The 25,690-nt window shown below is 41.3% G+C and overlaps 1 protein-coding gene across 1 annotated transcript; it reads left to right on the top strand.

Annotated features, from left to right (window-relative positions):
* Window positions 1–560: 560 nt before the first annotated feature.
* Window positions 561–22,315, top strand: rnf11b (ring finger protein 11b). Its single transcript, XM_072681663.1, has 3 exons — window positions 561–1,091; window positions 16,765–16,934; window positions 18,224–22,315. Exons 1-3 carry the CDS (start codon window positions 969–971, stop codon window positions 18,393–18,395), a joined length of 465 nt encoding a protein of 154 aa, XP_072537764.1. The 5' UTR covers window positions 561–968; the 3' UTR covers window positions 18,396–22,315.
* The last annotated feature ends 3,375 nt before the right edge of the window (window positions 22,316–25,690 follow it).

Raw genomic sequence — 25,690 nt, 5'->3', positions numbered from 1 at the left:
GTTTAGCTTGTGTAGCATTTCTATCATATTCTAGCAGTTGCGTTTAGCCTGGAAACGCTTTGGCTAGTGGGCTGGCTATGTTTATATTTTGAGGGTGTAAATGAAATGAGACAAGACTGTTAACAGTTTATTTATTATTATCATTATCATTATTATTATCATTATTATTATTATATTATTTACTGAACTCTCATTATTTAAATGTGCCAAGGTAGACAGTTTTCATTCTAGGGCACATTTAGCTAAAGGTTGTGAGTGCTTTGTGCCTCTACAGCTACTGATGGCTACGATTAGTGGACAATATAGCATATAAAACACACATTTTATATATATATATATATATATATATATATATATATATATATATATATATATATATATATATATATATATATACACACACACAGTTGCACTGGCCTGTCTGTGGTAAAGTTACGGCGTTAAAGCTGGCTGTTGGAGGATCTCATTGGAATACGAACAGTTACGCTGCTGAAGAAGGGTCCATGTGATTGGTTGACGGAATGGGGGGCGGGACCTACTGCGACTGTCTGAAGGGCCAGATCGCCTATGGGTCGCCATTGAGAGAGAAAACACTTGATATTGTGGAATTTGTCCACCACCGAGGAAGAACAGCGTCAACTCAACTCACAGCCAGACACTGGAGAAACGACGTCGCAGCTGAACAGACGTTTGGCTCGTTTGCCTGATTTGTGGAGACAGGCTTGGTTAGGAAAGCCGCCTTCCCGTGGCTTGTCGCTGCTGCTACTTTTGCCAGCCCTTTGTGTCGACATGGTTTGTTTTTGTTGAGCGAAGGCTCTCCTGGCTTTGCTGGGACCCTTTGGATGGCTGAAAAAGTGTCCGAAATAAGCCTTTAGTCTCCAAAAATACAGCCACGAGTGACAGCAACGTAGACGGCACCGTAAAGGCTCCAGAAATCTGAACAGCAGGGTGGTGTTGGGAGAAGGGAGATGGGCAACTGTCTGAAGTCTCCTACTTCGGATGATATCTCTTTACTCCATGAATCGCAGTCAGACAGAGCTAGTTTTGGCGACGGCACTGATCCAGAGCAGGAACCGCCACCCCCGTATGAGGTAATGTGTATATTTCTTCTCAGTTAAGAGAATTGACATTGGTAAAGGATCATTTTAAACATGGTAGGACGACGGACGCTCGTTAACGCACCTCTTTGTTTAGTCGCTGCAACTCCATCGAGCAAGGAAGTAACTTAACGACGTACAGTAGCAGAGAGACATTAGAAAGCATCATTTTTATATGCTAAACATGTTGGTAAAGGACGAACATTTGTCTGAAAGCCACAACGAGGACTATTTAGATACACTTAAACGTTGTCTTAACGTCTGCTAGGTGTTTTGTCCGTGTCTGGCTTTAGCTAGCTATATAAAACTCCATGTGTGGTGTTGGGTAACCCAAATAGCCTATAGCTTTACTAAATCCTCTTTGTCTTGTGTTTTTACTGGACGGACACGGTCTTAAACCTTAAAACACGCAGTTAAACCAGGTGTTAATACGGGTTGCTTATCGATTTAGCTAGCTGTATTTTCTTTCCCCCCCCCCCAAAGATGCTCGTGCACCGTCATTGATGGCTTTTATAGTGTGTTAGGAGTGTAGCTAGCCCAGTTAATGAGCTTCTGCCAGCCTTCTGTGTCGAGGTTTTACAGTGAGGGTATTACGGCATTTTTGCCTTAGACATGCGGAACTAGCTGTATTTCCTGCATAATTACCCTTCAGTATCTTTCTGAAATCTGAACACTTAGAAACTCGTACTGAAACAGCCGTAGGTTTGTGAGATGACGTTATTTTGTCATTTGAGACATTTCTCATTATGAAGCAGATTTGTTCATTCCTTGCTGACTCCTTTGCAAAAAAGCTTGAAAGGTTACCTGAGGATTTAGTCATTTTTGTTAGGTCTTTAAAGAGCTTGGGGAGCGTGTGAACGCACCACCAGTGTCAGCTTATCTCAGGCAGGTTTAGTGTTTCCTCATACTGTTCAAACTGACTAAAAGTTACATTAGTCGAACAGTCAGTCCTACATGTGTACTTGTGGATCACTGCATTTGAGATTTAGCCTGGTGGTCTGTCTGGTAGATCACAGATTTTGGCTGGGTCTTAGCTGTTTGGACAGTTCGTACTAGCTGAAGGTATTTTGATGTTTCACTCAGTGGCATGTTCTCTGCCACATGCTATAGCTGGTCACATGGCTTATCACAGATCTGATATGATGTCAGATCGCAAATCTGATATGATGTCAGTTCATGTCATATCCCAGTACGATGTTCTCTGCTCCCGGTACCATTTGGCCGGGCTCGTGGACATAAATTAGGCCTAGCCCTAGAATAAACAGAACTGGCTTTGGTTCTTGCACCCATAAAATAGCCCATGTAGTCTAGGCTTGGGCTTAATCTTTCACCTTTTGGTCAGATGTGTGGATTTGAAGAGGCTGATCTGAGTAAGAGACGCTGTCCTCAATGCACCATGCTAACAGTTTGAGCCCTGTGGTGTAGCAGCATTTCTGCTTCCAGCTGTCAGACATGCAGACACTTGTGCAGTGTTCTGGAGAAGGATACGACGAGACAGACAGTGCTCCCAATCTTTTCCCTACTGAAGTTCTAAGGGCGAGAGTTACAGATTCTCTTTGACAGTTTCTTCAGTCAGTACACAGTATCACACAGTGTTTGAGAAACTGCATAGCTAATCACAAGAGTCTCTCTTTCTCCCCCTTTTCCTTCTAGTTGGCCCTGTCCTGTCTGTCTCTCATTGAGTGGGTGCTTTTCTGGACTAGGTACTTTTCTGCTTAGCACAAGCAGAAATCCCCTCAGCTGCTCCGTATTGCTGTGGAGGTCTTGCGTCTCTGGGGGTGCAAGATCAGACAGGGGTGTAAAATCAGAACTAGACAGCATAGGAGCTTTCTTTTTTGGCTCGCTGTCAGAGACTGGGGCTGCTGCTTCATGCAGTATCCTGACAGCCCTGTTTGCAGCTGAGGCTATTGTTGGCTAAGGGGGGGTGTGTTTGGACTGCGTGTGCGGAGCAGACAAAGAGCGAGCCTGGGCCAACTTTAGAACTCAAATCATTTTCAATCTCAGCGCATTCCTGTACTGCCTGCCAAGAATTCTCAATGTGTTTTATTTTTCTCTCCCCCCCCCCTTTTCCATCTCCCCTCTCTCCCGGTCTGGAAAATGCAGTAGATGGGCACTGTGTTCTCTGTTACTTCAGTAGTGCTCTCCTTACTTTCCAGTGGAATTCTTAAGAACATTACCCATGTTAAGTGGAAAGCCCTGTGCTTTTTAACCTAATCTGCATCTGCTATTTTTGTAGAAAACAATCTGTGACCACAGACAATCATTTGAAAGCCTTTCCTCTACCTGGAAAGGAACAAACTGTTTGACTTGAAACAGGCCTTATCTGTCATCTACTTTAGACTTGTCACATTTTGTGCTGCAAATGTTAAAGCTCTTATCTTAGCTTTGTTTTCTGTTTTGTCTTTTTTTACATATTAATTCGTTATTGGGAAGCCCCACTTCTGGAGGTTGGTAAAATGTGCTGGCACTGCAACATAAAGCCTACGCACTCAGCAGTGCGATCCTAGTCTATTATTTTCAGACATGTGTGCTTCAGACCGATGTGCTGAACTGCCAGTCAGTGGGGCTTTTGTGTGCAGCCTGTTGGACTGGGACATCCATGGGACTGCTCAGCGATTGGCCTGTTTGATGCATATTTGGAAGTAAAGGAGGGAGGCCCTGGGTGAAGACCCAGGAGTGTTTTCCCAGCCTCTGGCTTGGACATGTGTCCCTTTAAAGACCACAGAAGCAGGGCAGGAAGGAGCCTGTGTTTTGTGGACAGTTTCTTATCAGAACGTTCATGCTTCCTGAATTATGTTGACTACTGTGTTTGCACATGTGAGCAATCGTAATAAGCTCAGTGCATCAGTGCATCAGAGATGGAGGATTTTGTGATGTTTTTCCGGTGTGGGGTATGCATGTTCCCGAACAGTGTATACAGTGAGAGGAACATGCATAAAAGAGGCCACTGCTTTAAGGAATACCATTGCTGTGAAGGGGGTTGCCTAATGTGCGACAGTGCTTAACCGACAGTTGCTCAGAGCATCCCACTTCATGCATTGGCTTGCCATTTATCATGCAATGCACATTCCCAGGTAACAGACATTTTGACCAGTGGTGTCCAAACTTTTGCATGACACTGTATATAAAAATGTAGCCAGTTAATCTGAAGCAATAGATGTGTCCGTTTGTGGTGGGCTCAGGAGATAAAACAGTGTGAGGTGGCTATATGTCTAAAGTTAGATATGTGAAGTTCAGTGTGATAAGTGTGTGTGTGATAAGTGTGTGTGTGATAAGTGTGTGTGTGTCCCACCCCCTCATTTTTTTTACTTATTTATTTTTATTAGCTTTTTAAATTTAAGCAAATTGTCCACTTTGTCATTCACAATGTCTATATTGTTATGGTTTAGTACAAACAGGCGTACCGTTTTACCACTGTAAAATTGATATGAGGTGAACAATATGATGTGATTTTATCATATCAACATAAATATTTTTGTTGTGATGCACAGTATACTTTTTAAGCATATTGTGGATATTGTCAGTGCTTAAAGAACACTGATCAACTGCATATTTCATTGTAAACAGTGTGATTAGTCTGGTTTCATTGACTCAAGTGCAGTACATTTTGACTAAATCACTGGACTGTCTTTGACACTTAAACTACTACTACTGTTCGAATACCGTCACTAGTGATGAATTTTGTCTGTGATCATATAGTGTATATTGTGAAAATGCCTTTAAATATTGTTAAATGATATTTTTTGCCCTACATTCATAATAAAGAACTTGTCATGTTAAAGTCTTATGCGTATCATTTACACCACATGACCAAAAGAGGAAGAGAGAAAGAGGCATGAGAGATACAAAGTAAACATGCAGCATCCATCACAAGCTGTGTCACATGGTGAGCTCCTGAGGTAGTAAAACGGAGCTAAAACTGTGGTTTAAAGCCAGGAACGGTGCGTCATTGTCTGCTTTTAGCTAACTTTAGTTTAGTAAACTATGCGAGCAGCGCTGGCTGAAGGGATAATCACACAGCAAAATGATCCACTATCCACTAAGGTGTCAGGTTGGTTGCTGCACTTCTCCCCCTCTATGTTTTGGTCTCCCATTCACACAAGAACAAGAGCTTTAGCTCACTTAAAATGGTTTGGAAAATGCTCTCAGTAAACACTAACCTCATGCTCTTGGTTGGTTCTCCTGGACATGTGGCGAGTTTTACATGCCTGATATGCGAATTGCAAAATACACAAGTATTTACTTCATCTTGCTTAATCATTACAGGAGAAACCATTTGGGAATGGAAAGTGGTAATGGAAACTTGTTGTAGAAGCAGTCTACCTTCATAATGCTTCGAGTGTTATAAGCTATTGTTTGTCATTCCTGTATTGTTTCTGCTCCTTTCCTTTGTGGGCAATGCAGAAGATCTGTATATATGGCCTTGAAGGTTCTGGGACTGCAGATCTCATTTGCAGTGTTTTTGTACTTGGCCCCTTATAAAATTCACACAATAAACAAAGCATAGGCAGTTCATCGAAACCTCAAATGGGTCTATTTTTGCCCGTGCAGATTAATTAATTAATTATTATTAATTATTAATTTTATTAATTATTTTTTTGTATTTTTAAAATTATTTTAGTACATACCTGGTTAGTACTACCAGGTATGTATGTACACACCCTGTCCGGTCTGTGACATGGAAACAACATGGCGAATACCTCAAATGCTGGAATAACTGACCATCTTGAGTAGCTTATATAATCGTTCATAAATCATAATTGATGTGAAATGGTCAGTTAATCATGACGTTACTTTAAGATTGTATTGTCCTGCCCTACAGTGAACTAAACTATTCTGAGCAGTAGGGAGTAATCAGTTATTACTATTTTTAATATTACTGTTGAGTGATGGAATTTGCTGGAATGAGATTTTGGCCCATATCTGCCATTGCTTGACAAGCAGTGTTTTTTAGTAGATGGACAATTTTCTGGGGGGTGTTGGGTTAAGTGTTGGTTTCGGAGAGCAGCTGGCTAGAGTTGCTGACTCATCTCTGCAAGCTGGGCATGTGAAGATAACTGTGTTCATTTGTTTGTGTGTGTGTGTGTGTGTGTGTGTGTGTGTGTGTGTGTGTGTGTGTGTGAGAGAGCGTGAGACAGAGTGTGCAGACGCATGTATGTGTGTGTCTAAGGCTTTGTTAGAAATGATGGAGATTCCCTGTAGTCTTTCAAACGGTTTTCCCCTCGTCTCGCCCAAAGCATCAGTCCATCAGATCGATTCCATTCACGCTGGCGGGCGGCCCGTTCTCTGGCTGTCGGTTTGTTTTACAGCCAGGCTGCGGCCTGTTCCACCCTCACTCTTTCCTCTCTCCTGCAGAGAGAACGCGCTGTGGGTGTGTGAGAGACAGCTTGACTGAAGTGTAGCACCCTGGATACAAGCAGCACAACGCTCCCACCCCAGCTTTCTCCTTACAGACTTGTTTATCTTTCCCTCCCCTGCTCCCTGCCCTCTGTCTCCGTCCGTCCATCATGTTCTCTGCTCATTTTGTCTTCCCTACACAAACGCGTACATGTCTACCGGGAGCTGTGAAAGCAAAAGAGAAGGCCAAGAGTGATACAGTAGAGGGGTGGAGGTTGTTAACAAGCCTCTCGCACACTGAGAAGAAAGAGCAGTGATTTATGAAAGCAGTTCAAGTTGGGAGAGTTGATTTTTCCTTTGTGCCTCATGATTCTGGAGATGGAGAAAGAGGAGTTAGAAAAGCAATATATTACATTTTCCATCAGCAGTCGAATGAATAGGTGAACTGAATGTGTTTTGGTGCAGTTCTGCGTAGGGGATGGTGATGGGGCAAAAATCTGTTTCATACTTCATACAGTTTTACGATGATTCAGTGTGTTATGACATTTTGACATGAAGGTTTATAGTGCCAGGTCAAAACCAATCAAACAAGCAAACCCTAAAATTTTAACGTAACCATTTGTTTTAGAATGTTCTGAAAAATAGCTGTCTGACATTGTCTGCTTCTAGCTCTGTATATCGTATGCATATTCTGCATTGAGTCAATACCAGTCTTTTTCCTTTTCTACATGTGATGTGAAGTTCACTAATCCTGCTTCTTCAAGTCCTAACAAAAAATGAAGTCAAGCTGTGTGTGTGTGTGTGTGAGAGAGAGAGTGTGAAAGACCTATTACACCTTTTCCTTCCTGGTAAAAGCTGATTAATGTTCATGAAAGAGGAATTTGAAGGGAGGTGTTCATTTTCTCTGAACGCAAGAAGTCCAGACAGCCTTAACAAAGAAACCATTCACATTCGGTAAGCTTACGTGGACCATGTTGAAACAGTCCTTCCAAAGTATTAGGTACATATCAGGGACTGGCTTTTGTTTTGTTAAATTAAGAGGGCAGAAATTGTGTGTGTGTGTGTGTGGGGGGGGGGGGGTGTTTGTTTATTTTATTTATTTATTTTTTAATATAAACCAAATCTTCCAGAGTCCAGTTCCACCTGCTAACTAGGTCAGCGCCATTAAGTTGGTAAAGCAAAGTGCCTCCCACATTGTTCCAATCCCAAAACTATACAACACTATGTTTTTTTTTTTTCCTCCACTCTTCTACTGGAAGCCCCGTAGAACAAAATGTACAAAGTCACATAAACTATCTGTTATGTACTCGAAGATAAACAAAAAAAACTGATCTGGGAGATGTTGATTACACTGTTTATGAACCTTTTGGGTCCTGGTGGTTGGTGTGGCGCAACAGATAACACCACTACCTGCCTCTGAGCTACCACACCATGTGGGAGACTGGGGTTTGATTCCCGGTCTGGGTGACAGTGCTGCGCTAGACCAATAAGAGTCCTTGGGCAAGACTCCCGACACTATACTGGCCCTCCTCTGTAATACAAGTAATCTTGTAAGTCGCTCTGGATAAGAGCGTCTGCTAAGTGCCATCAATGTAAATGTAATGTAATGTACAAAGAAATGAATGGACCGATCTGTAAGGATTCCTCATTTTACTATTAAGGGTAAGGGTATGGGTTTAGGTGTAAGGGTAAGGGTTTAGGTGTAAGGGTATGGTAATGAAATTGCATTTTACATTAACACAATTTTTACTTAGTTACAGTGATGTTGGGTTTGAGGAGTCGACTTTCTATTGTGAGTCATTTTTCTATTGAGTCGACTCTAAGACGAGTCACCTGTAGTCTTTGCTGCTAGAGGTTTCCTCTGAACATAGCAATGAGTTGTTTCACAAGACTATAACAAACAACTTGTAGTTGTCGCTATGAGCTCAGACTGTTGTAGTGGCTGGTTGGCTCATATGAAGGGGTAGCCTCTGTTTGAGCCTAAGATGCATCATGACAGCCTTACAGTTTAACGTTGTCATGTTTTTTGGTCATTTTTGAATAATGCATTTCTGTTTACTTGCATCCATTTCCTGACTGTGATGAATTTTGCTGGTGCTGATTAATGTGAACAGACATGTCGGTCAGTTTTTAGCCTGGTTTTTAACTGATACATTGGCAGGCTCTTCTAAATAAACTACATTGTTGGGGTTAATTTATTTAGTTTTGCACTATGGGGGGGCAGTTTTGAAATCCCCTCAACGTCCTTGGCAGAGGCATCAAAGTCCAGGGCGCATCCATTTGTGACCACCTTCAGATGCAAACTGGAACAGCATATTGTTAAATGAATTACTGCATTACTGTTCTTTTTGATAGTTTAATACGAGTAAGATGTAATTATGAAGTGTTTAGACTGATCTGTGTGTAGTGCGCTTTTACACATGGATGTCTAGATTTTATGTAGAGAGTTTTGTATAGAGTTCATGCAGTCGCTCTGTCTGACAGGTTGCTGATGTACTGCTACAGCATATGCTGCTGTTTATTTAATCTGCTCCTTCTCAGAAAGCAAGTACCTGTTCCACTCAGTGTATGTGTGTGTGTTTGCTTGCTTGCATGTGTGTGAACATTTAAGACCTCCAACTATAAGCAGTGTATAAAATGCCTAAGGCATTCACTCAAGTGTAGGCTGGCTGCCAGTTCAGTTTCTCAATCGTTACAGAGCTGCAAAATGTCCGGTTCACAATATGGAACATTTTCAAGGTTCTGATGAATAATCTAAGATGCCCTAGGACAGATTGCACAGCTTACAGGAAGTTTAAACCACTAAAACATCACTAAAGGATATAAAGACATGTGTTTCTCTTTCAACATTGAGAAACTACAGCTTATTGTGGTTCAGGAAACCTGGAAAGAAAACGGGCACATTGAGACTGTACTGCAGCAGAGCAGGTAAATGTAGGGTTTTATGCATTTTAAGATTGGGATTTGTTGTGTTGAATGCTGGCAGTGTTCCCCATCACTTGTTATAGTTCAATACTCTCTCAAAATCCAATGAGTTACAATAAGAAAGACGTAACTTGCTAGGTTAGTTAGTAGAGATGTATCTGTCATATTTTTCTGACCAAATTTGCAATCGGCTGACGTCTCTCTTAACTCACATCTGCAGAAACCCTGTGTTTAATTTTGCTGTGTGTGTTGAAAGAAAACGTCCTCAGTCTGGCTTGGACTTGAATGTTTGTACAATTGTAAAAATAACATGTCTCTTAGAGAAATAAAGTTTTTAATGCCACCTGCACAATGAAAATAAATCCATCAGCCAGACCAGTACAGTGAGTTTTAGAAACAGCAGATCTAGCAAAGACTAGCAAAGACCACCATCAACACAAAAACAGTCAAACTGTGTTTACTGGCCATTTGAACCACTCTTAGGTTTCGAAAGATGTGGCATGTAAAATCATGATGTCATTTGAGTGATTTCACGCTAATAAGTCAAACCGTAATCTTTCAGACAATACCACTTTTGCACAATTAGCATTTTCTCTTTTTCATCAAAACCGTAATAGGCCTGGCGTAATACTATACATATTTTTGAGAAAATGTACTAAAAATATTGACCCTGGCAGAATAGCTTCAGCAGATGTATACATCTACACTTTTCCCTTTAACACCAACACCTGAACCTCTTCTGTCCCCATGCGCAAGTCCTTTCGTAGTGAACCAGGCCCACCTTTTGCTTTTGAGCTCCAAGTAGTTTGTGAGTAAACCTTTTTCTCGAGGCTCTTCCCACATGCTGCTTGCTCATCTCTTACTCAACTTCCCTCTCCGTTATCATAAACAGCCACTGGGGCAGTTATAAGGAACTCTTCACACAGCAGACTAACTCAGAATTAGCTCGAGGCTTTACCTCGGCAGGTAAAGAGCAAGCCTCACCGCGGCTTCGGGTTCTGTGTGGGCCTGCGTCGGCTGGCTGTGTGTAGTGTCTGAGTCATGCTATCCATGGCCCTGCTTGGGGCTTATCTATTAATGCACAAGCACGGGAATGTGTGTGATGATGGCATCCGTTCTCGAGAAAGTCTTTAATGTCATACTGTAAAGGAAATGAGGTCATGGACTGATATCATCTACATTCCAGCAAAAACCTAATTCTCATATGCGGTAATTCCCCATTTTGTGTGTGTAGTCTTGTTTAGTCTAGTTTGGAGCATCAAGGTAGACAGTCCAGTGGAAAGAGGTGTACGTGTGTCTTGACCTATCTGTGTGCAGACAGACTGCCCAGCAGTTTTCGCGGTTGCTTTTGTCTGTCTAGGAAAAGGAGGGGGGGGGGGTGATCTGCCAACGCTGGGATAGAGAAACAAGGGGAGGGAGAGAAGAAGGAGAGAAAAAGAGAAAGAGAAAGCACAGTGAAGACAGAAAGGAAAGCCTGGGTTTGTTTTGTGTTCTAGCGCTGATTGAGGAGGGGGAAGTCCAGACAGTACATTTTGTCTGCACCATGTCCGGCCTCAAAGGCCTACCAGACAAGAAAGACTCCAACCTCTGGACCTTCTGTCTGTTTCTCTCCACTTTTGGAATGATCACTTGGTGATCGTGGATTCTTGGCAGGCTTGTGAGGTTTCGGTAGATTAAAATGCATCCGCTTCATTAGAGTGGTCCCTTAGAGCAGATGAGAACATTGCCATACAAACCCGGCTGTGTGGGCTGAGACCCCTTAGCAGGCCGGTCTTGCTTCACTTCAATTTACGTTCGTTTCTTTGAGTTGGGATCTTAGTGTGGCTAGGGGAGATTCATAGCCACTTCAGAGCCAGTTTGCTCTAGAAAAACACATGGGACAACCACGGCAATGTCCTACCGCTTGTTTTAGAATATTACTGTCAGAAAATACAAGACCTAGACCCTTGTTTACACTGGGTCACTTCATTTGTCTTAGATATTTGTATCAGGATTATATCTCTATCCAAATACAGAGCGGATTTCAGTCTGAACCAGAGATGCATTTGACTCCCATGTGGCTTAAAAAAAAGGATACAATCCATATACTAGTCAGTTCTGCGTACGTTCTTGTTCTAACCTATTAGTGTGGTCTTTCACTAAGGAAACATGCACATTTGCACAGTGTAAATAGACATTGTTGTCTGTCCTTGTTAAGCCATGTTGTATATTAACATTTGCAGCATTTAGTAGGCTCCTCTCCAGAGCAGCTTAAAAATCTGCTATGTACTCCAGACAGAGAGCAAGAGCCCTGCTGATACCTACATGGCAAGATGCAGAAATAAGACATTACATAAGTGCAATACAAGACACTGGTAATAAGTACAAGGTTAACTCAAGAGCTCAGCAACAAAAATGAATAGAAAAATGAAAAGAAATGAGTTTCTCTTTTTCCAGCTTTGGCCTCACCAAGTTTCCACTTCCCTGTAGTCTTGTTAGGACATTATGTTCAAATCATGTTATAATGTAGGGGAGTAACAATGTGCTCAACTCTAGATTCATAATAAGGGGTTCATGATGATATTTTGAACCAAAATTGACCCAAGAAAAAGGATGACTATCCATGTTGTTGTGTACAGATCTACTCATGAGAGTACAGCTGACTAGCAGGAGTGTGGTTCACCATATGACCGTGCTGATGTGTGCTGTTGATTGATCATTGCTTACACACTTGCCTTAGACATCTTAATAAATAGACTGCCCAGTTTTGCGATGCATTGTAACGCTAGTAGAACTTGTACAGATGAGCAGAGTGTTGTTACGGCAGCGTGCGTGATCTGGTGCCAGTGTCTGGAGGGTCTCTGCACAATCCTTCTCCATGATTAAGTAATTGAAAGGTGTCAGTTGAGGGAAGCCGACGTCGCAGCTGACTGATCATGTTCTTGTCCTGCTCTTCACCTTACCCCCTGTACTCTGCTGTGCGCGCACACATATCCACCTGTGGGGTGGGGTTGGGGGGTGGGGGGTGTGCTGAACTAGCTTTGTGTATGTTTGCACCTGTCTCGCAGCTGTCAGGCTAGGTCACTCTGCTGTAAAAGATGCTAGCACTTTTTTTTTTCCTCCCCTCCCCCACCTGCTGGTTATGGCTCTACTGAACTCCTCACTTGAAGCATGCAGTGCATGGCTGGGTCATGCAGCCTTGCTGAAATTTGTGAAACGTCACTGAGTCATCCAGCTTTTGCTGTTGGTGTTGCATGAGACTTTTTTTTTTTCTGGTTTGTATTTTAGTATTACCAGTTATACTGAACCTAGCAGCTATTGCTAGCGGCAATGTGTTGATATTTCGTCATTGTCATGAATTTTGGTATCTGCAGTATTGTGCAGGGCTTCTGCAAAGTCACAGGCATTGTCTCTCGAGATGATGTACTTTTGCTTTTGGGAATCAATCACATTTAAAACACTGTCAACCTTGTGAATCCTGCGTGAAGTCTGTGAATTTCTGTTTTGAACTGCACTGTAGAGCTCCATGTTGGTGGTGTTTTCTAGCTCTGTTGATACTCTCTGTACTGGGAGTGATGGACTCTAGTGAGATTGTGGTGTTTGTGTTGATCTGCTTCCGCCACGAGACACGTTAGTTCTCTACATTCTACAAATATGAGTTTGTCAGATACGACGCCACACACTAAGTGGATTTCAACACTGGATTCAATGGGTTTCTGCAGCTGTGAGTGATCGTTATAATGACCTCTAGCAGTTGAATTGGGACCTACAGAAACCCAGGGTGCCCAGGAGCAAGAAATTAGTCATTTTCGCGTAACACTGCTTTAAGCAGCTGTTCGATAATGTCTTCTGTTTTGGCTCTGCCAGAGCTCTGCCATCAAACTGCTTTGTCTATAGCCTTGTCTCAAAGCCAAGAATCCGGTTTTGAGGTTGACTGCATTCTTCAGCTGTTACAACAGTACAGGCTGCATCGTTTTGTAGAATTCTTCATATGCACTCTTTATTTTTGAGAAATCTAAAGACCGTATCCTCCAAGACCTTCAGTCAACCCACAATCCTTGCAGCATGGAACGGTTTGAAGAACGAAACAAAAAGCTGTGATGTGTTGCAGTACCAGAGTCGCCCCTGCCACTTTACGCTGTCTCGAAGTTTAAGACACAGCTTAGGAGGGCTGCATTCCTTGACTGTTACATCGCTGAAGGCTGTCCCGTTTTGTAGGAACCTTCAGGTGTAGCAGAGACACTTAAGCTTCATATCGTTTATGAGGATTGAGATCATTGAGACAAGTTTAAAAAGCAGCTGAAATGGTTGTGAGCGACAAGATGCTGCACCACCAGAGTTTGTAATGGTATTTGAATTTGAAAGCTTTTAAAAATATGTAATTAAATATTCATGCAAGAGAGCCATGATGTGTCTGCACAGCTTGCTCCGGCTTGAATGTGCGTAAATGACCATGAGGTAGAGCCTTAATATACCGGACCAGTTTAGTTTTATCCAGCTTAATTGGAGTCACGTTACGACAAATGGCCATATGGTCAGAAGTCCTCTTCCTTTCAGAGTAGGGGGTTTCTTGGCCACATTTCAGTAGTGCAAATCCTTCCAAAGTGAAAGTCTGGCTTGCGAGACTGCATTTTGTGTGAGGTTTCTTCTTTTATGGTACAATAAAACCAATAGAAGCTATTTTCCCCCCAACTCTTCCTATAGTTTACTGCAATGTGTCGGTGAGAGTAGCCGTGTCATCAAGCCTAGGGTGCAGCAATCCCTCAAGGCTTTCCGTTTTGTAGGTGCTTTCAGATGCAGTTGAGAAATGCTGCAATCATTCTGAGAATTGGATGAGACATTGTCACCTTAAATCTAGGGGTGTAATGGTGCACAGTCGATGGAGTCCATGCCTTTAGACATCAAGATTCAGTATGATTTTAGTACAGCGAGGTGGGGGACCACATGGACAAGTCTAGGTTCCTTTTCATTTATTTTGAATAGTCCGAAAGTAGGAAGTTACAGTTTGTTCCACCTATTCTTGTGTAGTCCCCCTGAGGTAGCTGTTACAGCCTGTAGTGTAAGTAATAAAATGTACACAGTGAACACACACTTTCGTATAGGTGTATATATATATTTTTTTATAGGACTGATGAAAGATGAGGGAGGGGGGGGGGCACAAACAAAAGATAATACACCATGAATGGTCCCAAATGTAAGACTGAGAAACCACAATTGCTAATTAGTTATACTCTCTTCCTAATGCTCGCAACACTGGACGAGTGAGGACCAACACATGCCTTCTTTTCAAACTACCGCAGTGATGTGGGGAGAAAGGGAGCCATTCACTCACCTAGAGTGAGCTCAGTTGTGCTCGGTTGGGCTCCGGCTGCTGATGGCAGACAGCATGACCCGGGATTCGAAACAGCGATCCTCTGTCCTTCGTGTGTGTGTGTGTGTGTGTGTGTGTGTGTGTGTGTGTGTGTGTGTGTGTGTGTGTGTGTGTGTGTGTGTGTGTGTATACAGGCAGTCTAACTTGTTTGTTTTGACATGGCAGCTTGTGACTGCCTGCATGATTCTGTCCTACATCTCTAAAATTGTGTGCTGACCTGATCTCACCGCTCTCTTTGGCCTGATCACTGGTCTGAGATCATCTCTTGTCGCTCTGCCAACAAGCATTTCTCCTGAACTCAGACTCTCTCACCACATACATCCTCTCAACCTCTAGAAGCATGCATGTGTGCAACATCCGTGAGATAAAGGAGGTGAAACTTGCAGTAAAAGTGAAGTAAACTGTGCTGGATGTTTGTGAAGTGTGAGACCTGACCTGTATAACATGTAGCCCTTTGCACAATTTACATCAGCAGGGCCATGCTTAAAAAGGCTTCGATAAACTGTGTTCACTGATTTTCAGTTTACTTCTGCAAGACCGAACGGGAGGAGAAAAAAAGAGGGATACATTGATATTGGAATTGAAGGCCATGACTAGGTCAATATACATGTATTTGCAATATATGGAAATTGGTACTTAGCCTTACCAGAGAACCTTAAATTATTATCTGGATTAGTTTTACCTAATTCCAGAGCAAGTAGCCTTCAGATCCCAAAGCTCCCTGGTGACCATATCCATGTTGTTGGGCAATCTACTGATCAGACTACACTACTGACTGAAAAAATGTGGAGCAGTAGCATTGCTGTACAATGTATCCTTACACTCATACTCCGCAATAGTAGTCCTGCTTGAATCTTCCTCACAGTAATGTAATAAAACCTGCTAACAGACAGCAGCAACACACACCCAAAAAGAAAACGGACCACCTCATCTTAAGCGACCACAAAAACAAGGCTAACTTCTGAAATAGAGCCTGATGGCCTAATTAGAATTACCTTTCACGGTGCAATTTCTGTCTTGGGCAGAAATTTGATGAGCTCACTGTCGTAATGCTATTTTTAAGCTGTGGATGTTAGTTTTTGTTGCTATGGCACTTCGATCCAGGCTAACTGAAGTAATTTGGGAAATCACTTACAAATCTGCCAATCAAATCACTGGTGCACCGCTTCTTAAACTAGTATAAATTAATAAACTCATATTTCCCACTGCTACCTTGTATAAAAAAAATGCAGTGATTCAGTAATTACTTTTCATTATTTCTCTTCAATTGTTTATAGATTGTTATGCCATTAATGCAAAAACCTTAATGCAAACAATAAAAAGTGATGTTATTTAGATGTCTGTTTGTTTGTTTGTTTGTTTTTTTCCCCAGCCAGCTGTCTTTTATTTCCACTGTTGCAGCCAGGCTTCAGACCCGCTCCTTTAATTCTGAAAATAGCACTTGTAGTGTAGAAAAGACAGAATAATTTCCCAGTGGTGGAGAAATTAAGGTTAAGCAGTCAGTTATAGACAAACAACACTTGATTACCAGACCACCTATGCCTAGATGTCCTTAGTCCTGTGGTTCAGTCTGTTAAAGACCATGTCAGATGGAACTTACTGCCTGTCTAGTGTTAGTTTGAGTACAGAATATGTCTGCAACACCACACACACCCATATCCCCCACCACACTGGTCTTCCTAGAGACTGCTGAGTGGGCATCTGTTTCAATGGAGCCTATTCTTCCTCTCCCTCTCTCTGTCTTTCTCTCCGTCAGTGCATTTTAGCAAGCGCCCACATTTGCAGTGAAACTGTGTTTAGATGAAATGTTGCCCCCTAGTGGAACACTGTTCAATTTAATGCCACTCGCAGAATGAAGATGCTTACTAATAACCATAATCCACTTCATTACTGAAATGCAATTTCTTGACTCACTTGATTTCTCACTTTCTGATATTGGTTCACATAGTGAACGGCAATTTAAAGAAGTGTTTTGGCTGGTACTAGTATATGCACTGACTTTTGGTCAACAAACTAAAAAAAACTCCTGTACTGTATTGTTGTGGTTGTTTTCAGGAGCAGATCCATGTGCCTGTCTACCACCCCACACCAAGTCAGGCTCGGTTGGCCACGCAGCTGACTGAGGAGGAGCAAGTGCGCATTGCCCAGCGAATCGGCCTCATCCAGCACCTGCCTAAAGGAGTGTTTGATCCCGGTAGTGATGGCACTGAGAAGAAGATTCGAGAGTAAGTCGCACATTTAATGGCTGGTACTGGGTGTGTGTATGTCTATGGGTGCTATACCTCAACAATAATACAACATGTTTCGGGTCAGACTGATTTTTGATTGGCTGCCCTGTGTTTCCCCTAAATCAGAGCTGAGGACTTTTATATACATCAGTCACAACAAAACCTGACTGTAATCCTAAGGGATGTAGAGAGGCTATAAAACATTGATGTTAAAATGAATGATCATATTTGTGGAACACAAACACACACACGTTGACCTGGGGGTGATGCAAATAAAATACAAGACAGTATAAAATATGAGCACTAGATTACAAAGTTTGTTAATGTCCGGTGAGATAAGGAGAGAAAAAAAAACATTTGTTTGTGTTACTCCCAATGCAGCTGTGATCTATGCTAGGAAAAACAATAGTGTTTCATGGAAAGAGAAGAGCGATTTAACATATGCCGTACAGGCAGTTGCAAGGCCAACACATGATTATAGTTAGCACACACTATCACAAGGCTAAGCATGATTACAATAAATGAGTGAATTTTAAATGAATCTATTATGAATCAACATAAAATTATAATGTGGTTATAATATAATTTTCCATAACATTTGTTTTTTACCTGATTTATATTTGAAGTGTTGAAGCGCTTCACGAATGGCCACAAAGCACAAAAAGCAAGCACAAAAAAAAACTTTTATTATTTTTTAAACAGCAATTTGACAGGAAAAGGACCATGCTCCATTTCTTCATGAAGAAAGTTGTTTATCTTGTGAGATATTTTGAAGAACAATGCTTGGTTTAAAATTTCTCCTAACCAGGTGCTGGATGAGTACTATAAATCACTGCTGTCAAACTAAAACTGAGTATCTCCAAAATGCCAGCTTTCTTAAATTGCAATTGAAGTTGGTATGGAAGGTTTTATTCCAGGTCATTTTGGAGCATCTGTATTGGTCTGCTCATCATGAAATTTTGACACAGTGTAATAAAAACAGCTGCCATATTCTGTCAAAATGTCAAAAAAAATTTGACTGATGACGAAGACAAAACGCAATAAGACTCCCCTAAAGAGCGCTTGACATTTTTATTGAACAGTGTGATGTAAAACCACTACCATTTGTATGATGTTATTTGTGTTTATTCTAATATTAGTGTTTTACTGAGTAAACAAACACCTACTGTCCAGATAATCAGCTCTTTTATCGTAATACTCACTGGTGTGTGAAACTCTTGTACAGTATTATATTATTTAAAAAAAAAAAATACAAAAGTGATGCTGACTCTCTGTTCTCTCTGTAGATGTGTGATCTGCATGCTGGATTTTGTATACGGGGATCCCATCCGGTTCCTGCCCTGCATGCACATCTACCACATGGATTGCATCGATGATTGGCTGATGCGCTCCTTTACTTGCCCCTCCTGTATGGAGCCTGTGGATGCTGCACTACTCTCATCCTATGAAACCAACTGAACTCCGGCTGTGCTAATCCCCCCTCCCCTTTCCACATGCACACACATATAGATACAAAGCCCCCAATGCCTGTCCTTACTTTTTTGTTTCCACCAACCAAGGGATTAAACCTTGCTACAAGCAGGGGAATGAACCCATGGCAGCATGGGATACTGGAGCGAAGATGCTCTCCTGGGTTGTCCTGCTGGACAGGGAAACCTGCAGGAGCCACACGACTGACTGCATCATGTGACTCTTTAGAACAACACCCCTAAACCCATTTTGCTGTGGTGCATTTTACACTGGAAGGCAAAAAATTACAGTAGAAGAAGAAGGAAAAAAATAGATTTAAAAGGGCGTGAGGGATGCAATTTGTCCTGCCCCCCTCCTTGTGTGTAATGCAGTAGGAAGTGGGGTTTCTTTGTCTTATTTCCCTCTCTTTTGTGTTTCTGTTAAGGGCTCATTTGATTTTCAGCTGAGATTTTTAAAAAAAATGACTAAGGGATAAACGCTTGCACACAAATTACAAATGGTGAAATTTGCACTTCTCTGACGTCTTTTCCCACCAAGCACCTTCCTGTCCGTGCAGAGGTTGTGTGTCTGTGACTCATTCTATTCAGCTCCCAGCCTTTAGCTTTCCCCTTTGGACATCCTGCAACTGCGACCACTTGCCTTGGGACATCTGGTGTTTCAGTGGAAGACTGGAAGTAGAACCTCTCCATTATTGGTCATGACCTACAAGCCTGTATATCCCCTGTTTTCAGGGGATATATTGCAATATACATTGCACGTCTGTAAGTAACTGGGCAGTGGACACTTGTAAATCTGGTTTTTAAAATGTTTTGGTTTTAAATGAAGCCATACTGACTGAACTGTGTTCCAGCCTTTTTAATGCTTATTTGAGGAGGCCAAAACAATCTGGGCATTTGGCTGCTTCTGTGTTTCTTTGCCTGCATGTTATTGAATCGTTCATGCATCGGTTCATGCTCAAGAGAGCTATCAAAAAGCTCTAGAATTTATTTGAGACAAGCAATTGCTAAAGTAAGCCCTAAAATAAAAACCCAAAAAGCTTTAAACATAAGATTTAAACATAAAGACATCCAAAACTTTGGGTGAGCCAAAATCCAGGGAATCGAACAAGAACTTAGACTTACCAGTAGAAAAATGCTCTGGCAGCTTTTAGGAGACCAAAAGCGAACACTCTTGACATTGTAGATGTGTGAAGAATAACTATAAAGAAAAGCATACACCTGCAGCACTTCAAGAGAATTCACCACAAGTTGCAAACCACTAGAAAGTCTCAAACTGAACGGCTTGGTTCCAGCTCGCCTGTGAACATAAAAGGAGCACAAAAAGCGTGTTGAGTTTTGAAGCTCTTTCTTATAAACAGATGCGATAAAGATTAACCCATACCACAGTGACTGACGTCAGCAGCAGGGTGACTGAAGTGAAGTGTACAGAAGCATTGAACTAGTCAGCTCCAATCAAATGCTTCCAGGCCTGTTGCAGCACTGCTTTAGCAGCATTTGTTTCAGGGCCTAAAAGTGGAATGACTAACTTGGTTGGCCAAGTTAGTCACGTGATTTGAACTTCACTGTGCATTCGTGTTACTTTCTGAGGATGAAACTGAATATAAAGGGGGGTGGGTGGACATTCAGAAAGGGAAAAGAGTTGCATTATATACTTTGCTATAAAATGTTTCACAAACCCAGCATGCTTGAATTCATTGAGCTGTTTTTACTTCTTGTGGAATGACACCAAAGGGCATTTGTGCAGTGTTGTGAATGTTAACCAGCCTATGAAAGCCTGGTGACCAATTGGCAACCGGGATGCTGCTATTTTATGAACTAGAATGAATGGTGATGGATATAATACTCATTATATCAGTATACTCAACACTGAAAATCTGTGTTGCGGTGTAGTGGTATAGACGATCTACCACCCAGCACTCAATTTCAGTGAGCCAGACTTGAGTCAAAAATAACAAGAACCAACTAAATTCACTGTCCAGTTACTTACAGACTGCACTGTCCACCCTGGAGAGGAAGAGCTTATGATTATGTTTTCTGCTTAGGTTCATTCTTGGAATGATGATGCCTTTGAATGACCTAGGAGATTTAAACCAAGAAGACTTGGAAGCACTGCAGCTGTGTTCAGATTGTTACCTAATCATTACCCTTTTTTATGAATTCATTTGTGTAATATTCTTTTAATTATGTGTTTTATTCCATATTGTAATTAACCATGGTTTTACTGCTTGTTTATATACCCATACCCAGTCATTTATTTAAATGCAAGATCACTGGAGTAATGAAGTGTGTGTGTGTGTCTGTTGTTTCTGCTACAAATACTATATTATTTGTTCAAAAATAGTTTAAATTATTCTGCATAATTATACAAACATTGGATAATTATGGGGACGGGTTAGTTGTTGGTGAGTGAGTAATAGATGCAATAATACATACATTCTAGGGGGTTTCTAGGCCTTTCTTCCAATAACACACCAGTAGTGTACATCTGTTTGTTGATGCTTACATCTACATCATACTGACTTAGCAAAAAAAGTATGCATGAGTGTGCAATTACCCGATTACCACACCAACCTTACCGTATATAATTAACTTTGTCACTTTGATTTGCAGAGGCTTTTTTTTCTTGTTTGTGTCTTCAATCACATACTGTGTACTTTTGTTGTCTTGTTTTGTTCTTGTACATTTAGTTTTTATTGTTTTGTGGCTTATTTGAATCAAATCTCTCACTTTGTAAAGGAGCATTACCAGGACAACACCGTGACTGTAAATCTGTAAGTAAAAAAATCTGTAAGTAAAATGTAAGTACATTTCTGACATTTGAAAGGATTTGTTTTTGAGGTCAAAGTCGGTATGACTTACTTGCACAGCTCTTGCTCGGGCAGCAGGAGAAAGCTGCTGTTGTTTTGGAAAGCCTCCATACTTTGTTACTTGTTTGTTTCTCTGTCTCTCTCTTTCTCTCTCTCGATTAAAAAAAAGGAGTAAAGGTGCAGAAGCGTGAACTGAAACCCAAGTGATGTGGACATGCAGTGCACTTTATCTGTGTATCTGAACTTTCCTTTGGGGGCTATGTGTTCGACATCGGTTATTCACACATGCTTTTCTCTTTACTAATTGATGGTGATTTTGATCCTTTTTTTTTTTTTGGTTTGTGTCTCTTCAAACTCGCCTGTCATCAGTTCTATAAAAGGAAAACTGACTAAAGGAAGTGGAAACTTGTTGCTGGTTTTGTGCACAGTTTCTCTGCTCTCGATTATTTGATCATGAGGTGGTGTTCTGCCTGCTGCCATGTTGCCGCCCCTACCCCAACCCTGACCTTCCCCAGATATGTACCTAGACTAAAACATGAAACACAGACGTAGCTGCTGAAAGTCCTCAGTTCTCATCTGTGAAATGTGAGCACTTTTTTCTGTTTTATCTTGACAGGGTGTGGGTGGTGTGGTCTCAATATTTAATTCTTCTCTCTTGGCCTCCCAAAAGATAGGACATCATTAACTAGGCATTCTTAAATTGCCTTTGTTTGAGATTAGCTTTAGCTCATTTGTGAGACCAGGCCTACATTAAATTTCAGGCTAGGCAAGTTCCCTTCCCTTTCTTTCGCTTTCCCCCCTGTCTCCCACTTAAAGAAACCCCAGACTGGTATCAGTGGGTCAGAGGGCAGAAAGACCTTGCTTGTGGGCGTTACTGCCATTACACTTACCCATGGATTAAACTAACAATGCAATGTAAAGGTAAGCTTTCTACAGCGTAGAGAGAGAGAGAGAGAGAGGTAGAGAGAGACCAGTAGATGTGTATGTGACTGTGTTGTAAGCGTGCTGACGGTGAGTCTCCCGTTTGTGAGTGTATATTTATATGAATATGCATCTGATATGTACTGCAGGCAAATAATAAATAGTGTATGCTATAAATTGAGCATGTGTCTGTCATTATTCTAGCAAAAGGCTGTTAGGAGGGCTGTGCAGACTGTTTTGTGTGACTGTATGACAACTACTGGACTTTCTTCACAGATCTAGGCTCTATGAGGTAGTGATAACGTGTTAGGGTTCATTTTATGCAAGTATTCATCAATTGTATAGGGAAATGTCTCTTCACAGCCTGGGTGAGCTGATATGAACTTGACAAACTAAATTCAGGAAAACTCTTATTGTAGTAGCAATTCTCTTCCACCAGAGGGAGATGAGCGATGAGTTTTGCTCATCATTTCCAAGGACATATTTTTGATATTTAGGTCATTTTTGAATGGTTTCAGTGGTTTTGTTTCTGCTGCTTTTAGAGAGCAGTTACAGAGAACACGAGGGTTAAGGTTTGCTTTGATTAGGACTACGTTAATGAAATGCAGATGTTTGACAGTCAAACTGAGAAGCTTCCTTTGTTAGCCTCATCCTAACTTGTACTATTAACTGTCAAATGGTTGCACTGCTTTGGTGGCCAGAGCTCTGGGGGTCTGATGTCTGACTCATCTGAGCAGGCCCTGAAGCTCAAAAGGATTCAACATAATTTCCATGAAGATAAGAAGATAAGAGATTCCTTACCATGTGACCATAAAACCCATGTCCTTTAACTGAAGTGGTGTAAGTAAACCTAATTCTTCTGTGTTGGGGCCTCATGTTTAAGCCTATATCAGGAATATTTACTCCCTTGCAATTTCTCTTCAAAAAGATTTATCAGTCAACTCTGTTATTGTTTAACTGTTTAAACCATTTAAACCAGTAACAGAGTGGACATTTCCCACCATGTTGTGCTTTAACTCCATGTTCCAACCTCAAACTTGATTTTAAACAAATTATTGTTTATTTAAAAAATGCAGATTATTTTAATAAAGCTGACACACAATTAATATACAGTTGTTGTATCCTCAACATTTTATACAAACATAATGAGAGAAGAAGTGACATCTCACTGCCTTCCACATGTTTCCCGCCAGAGGAAGTGACATCACTGAGTGCAGGTCACAGGTTTTTATTAGAACTGTTTGCAGATTTTATGCAGTTTTATATCAGAGGTAACAGAGTTGATCTGAAAATTGTGACAGACACAAAATGTATCTTAATTTTTTTTAAATTACTGAAATTACACATTCAACATTAAACAGGTTCTCAATGCAATTGATTTTAGAACTGTTATTAAACACAAAATGAAAATTAGACCTAGTTATTTAATGTTACAGTTAAGTTGTATAAGGAAGTTGAATAAGGAGGTGAAGACAGTAAATAATGTGTGAAAGAATCAGTTAGTTAATATTATATATATATATATATATAAATTGTATAATAAGTAGTGATCATTTAATATAACTTATACTTTTTCTGATTCACTAAGGATTGTTGTTTTTTTTTGTTGTTGAAAAAATAACAAAAGCTGCCCCCCAGTTCTATAATGAGCCATTTGTCAATGTATTATGACTGATCAGTTTATATACATATACATAGTGGCTCAAGGAAAAGCAGTGTCCACTCAGTGTCCACTGTATTGGACCCTCCTATGCAGATGGCCCACCTTGTAGATGTTAAGTCAGAGACAAGCCCATCTGTTGCTGCACAGTTTGTGTTGCTTCGTGCCTCTCGTCCTTTATCAGTAATCACTGGATTCTGCCTACAGGTCGCGGTTGTTCTGGTTGGGGGACTATTCCGCTGTGTCTGATCCACTCGTACCAGCGTAACACACACTAACATGACACCACCATGTCAGTGGCACTGCAGTGCTGAAAACGACCCGGGTGATTTTAACGTTATTGCTGAACGGTGCAAACAGTTTATATCCACCTATGCACACTAAAGCATGGTGGTTCAGTCTGGACTGCCTTTTAAAGGAAGCAGACTGCAGGGCTGCCAAACAGAACAGCAGTTATTTACATATATCATTTACATTTTTCAAAAAAAATGTTGGTACATACACCCACATATCGCTGTTGAGACAAAATCATACAACTCTATTCATTGCATTTGATGTGGGCTCTTTAAATTTCCCATACTCTACCAGGTTACTGAGTCAGAACAACATAAGACTAGCAAAACAGCTTCATGCCAGTGTTTCCCAACTCCAGTCTGCACTAGACAGTTTGATGTTTTCCCTGCACCATTTGAGTCATTTGATTAGCTAACTGGCAAGTCCTGTCTGAGCTGGATCAGGTGTGTTGGAGGTGGAAAAACTGGGTAGGCACTCTGTGCAGTGCAGGTGGGCCTACATGTTGGCAGTGCATTCCAAAATATGATGTACAACGATCAGCCATAACATTAATACCACCTTGTGCCACCACAACAGATCTGACCATTCAAGGCAAGGACTCCACAAGCCCTCCGAAGGCATCCTGTGGCATCTGGCACTAAGACAGTAACACTGAAAAGTTAGTGTCAGATCCTTTAGTACTTTTGGCAGGTACTGACCACTGCAGATGAGGAACACCCTGCAAGACCTGCCTGATGTTTTGGAGATCCAGTCGTCTAGCCATCACAGTTTGGCCCTTGTCAGAGTGACTCAGATCCCTAAACTCGTTCATTTTTCCTGTTTTTAACACACCACCTTCAAGTACTGACCGATTATCAGTGTTTTTCACTTGACCTGTTCATGTTATGGCTGACCTGTGTATATCTTGTTTGGTAAAGGACACAGTTTCACCTGCACATATCTTATTTATTTATTTATTTTTTTACTTGCCGTGTAAGACTCCTCTGTGTGGTTACACTGGAAGACAGGTGGCAAACATGATTGCATCACATCTGCTCTCCTCTTCATAATCAGATGTCCACCATTTTGTTCTCATCTACTATAGACTATTCTGACAGTAAAATGGGGTAGTTCCACTTTCTTGTTGTGTGAATTTATTTGTATCTGTCTGTGCACTACCCTGATTCACTACCCTCAGATTTGAGCAAAGACAACTGCATGTCTGAAATGGCTGTAGTAGGGTCCTGTGTTATTAGGTGGGTTGTACTAGTTGCTGATTCTTACAATCTTGCCCTCATGTTTAGAAAGATCACAGGGTCACGTTGCCATGAAGTCTTAAAAAAGCTGGACCTTGAAGTGAATATCTCTTGTTATAAATCTGGTGTTTCTTTCGCCATGCTGCCACGTTGCCTCTTACAGTCTCTTCTGGTTGTTGTGCCAGGGTTTTCAAGCAAGGAAGGAAGCAATGCACTTGAACTGGTTGCTGTCCTGTCTGTCATCCGACCACAATATACTCTTTGCAGCACTGGGAAGAAGCAGACATGTGTGCGCTCTTTTAGGTCTTTGGATAATATTAGCTCTGTTGATTGTGCAATGACTTACCACCTCCACGCTAGTTCAGTG

The sequence above is a fragment of the Salminus brasiliensis genome, chromosome 6, assembly GCF_030463535.1.
Source record: "Salminus brasiliensis chromosome 6, fSalBra1.hap2, whole genome shotgun sequence".
Taxonomy (NCBI): Eukaryota; Metazoa; Chordata; class Actinopteri; order Characiformes; family Bryconidae; genus Salminus; species Salminus brasiliensis.
This window is presented reverse-complemented; position numbering and strand designations above follow the sequence as displayed.

Coding starts and splice junctions, on each gene's coding strand:
- rnf11b (XM_072681663.1), top strand. CDS start 969: ATGGGCAACTGTCTGAAGTCTCCTACTTCGGATGATATCTCTTTACTC. Junction 1,092..16,764: donor AACCGCCACCCCCGTATGAG/GTAATGTGTATA, acceptor GGTTGTTTTCAG/GAGCAGATCCATGTGCCTGT. Junction 16,935..18,223: donor ACTGAGAAGAAGATTCGAGA/GTAAGTCGCACA, acceptor TTCTCTCTGTAG/ATGTGTGATCTGCATGCTGG.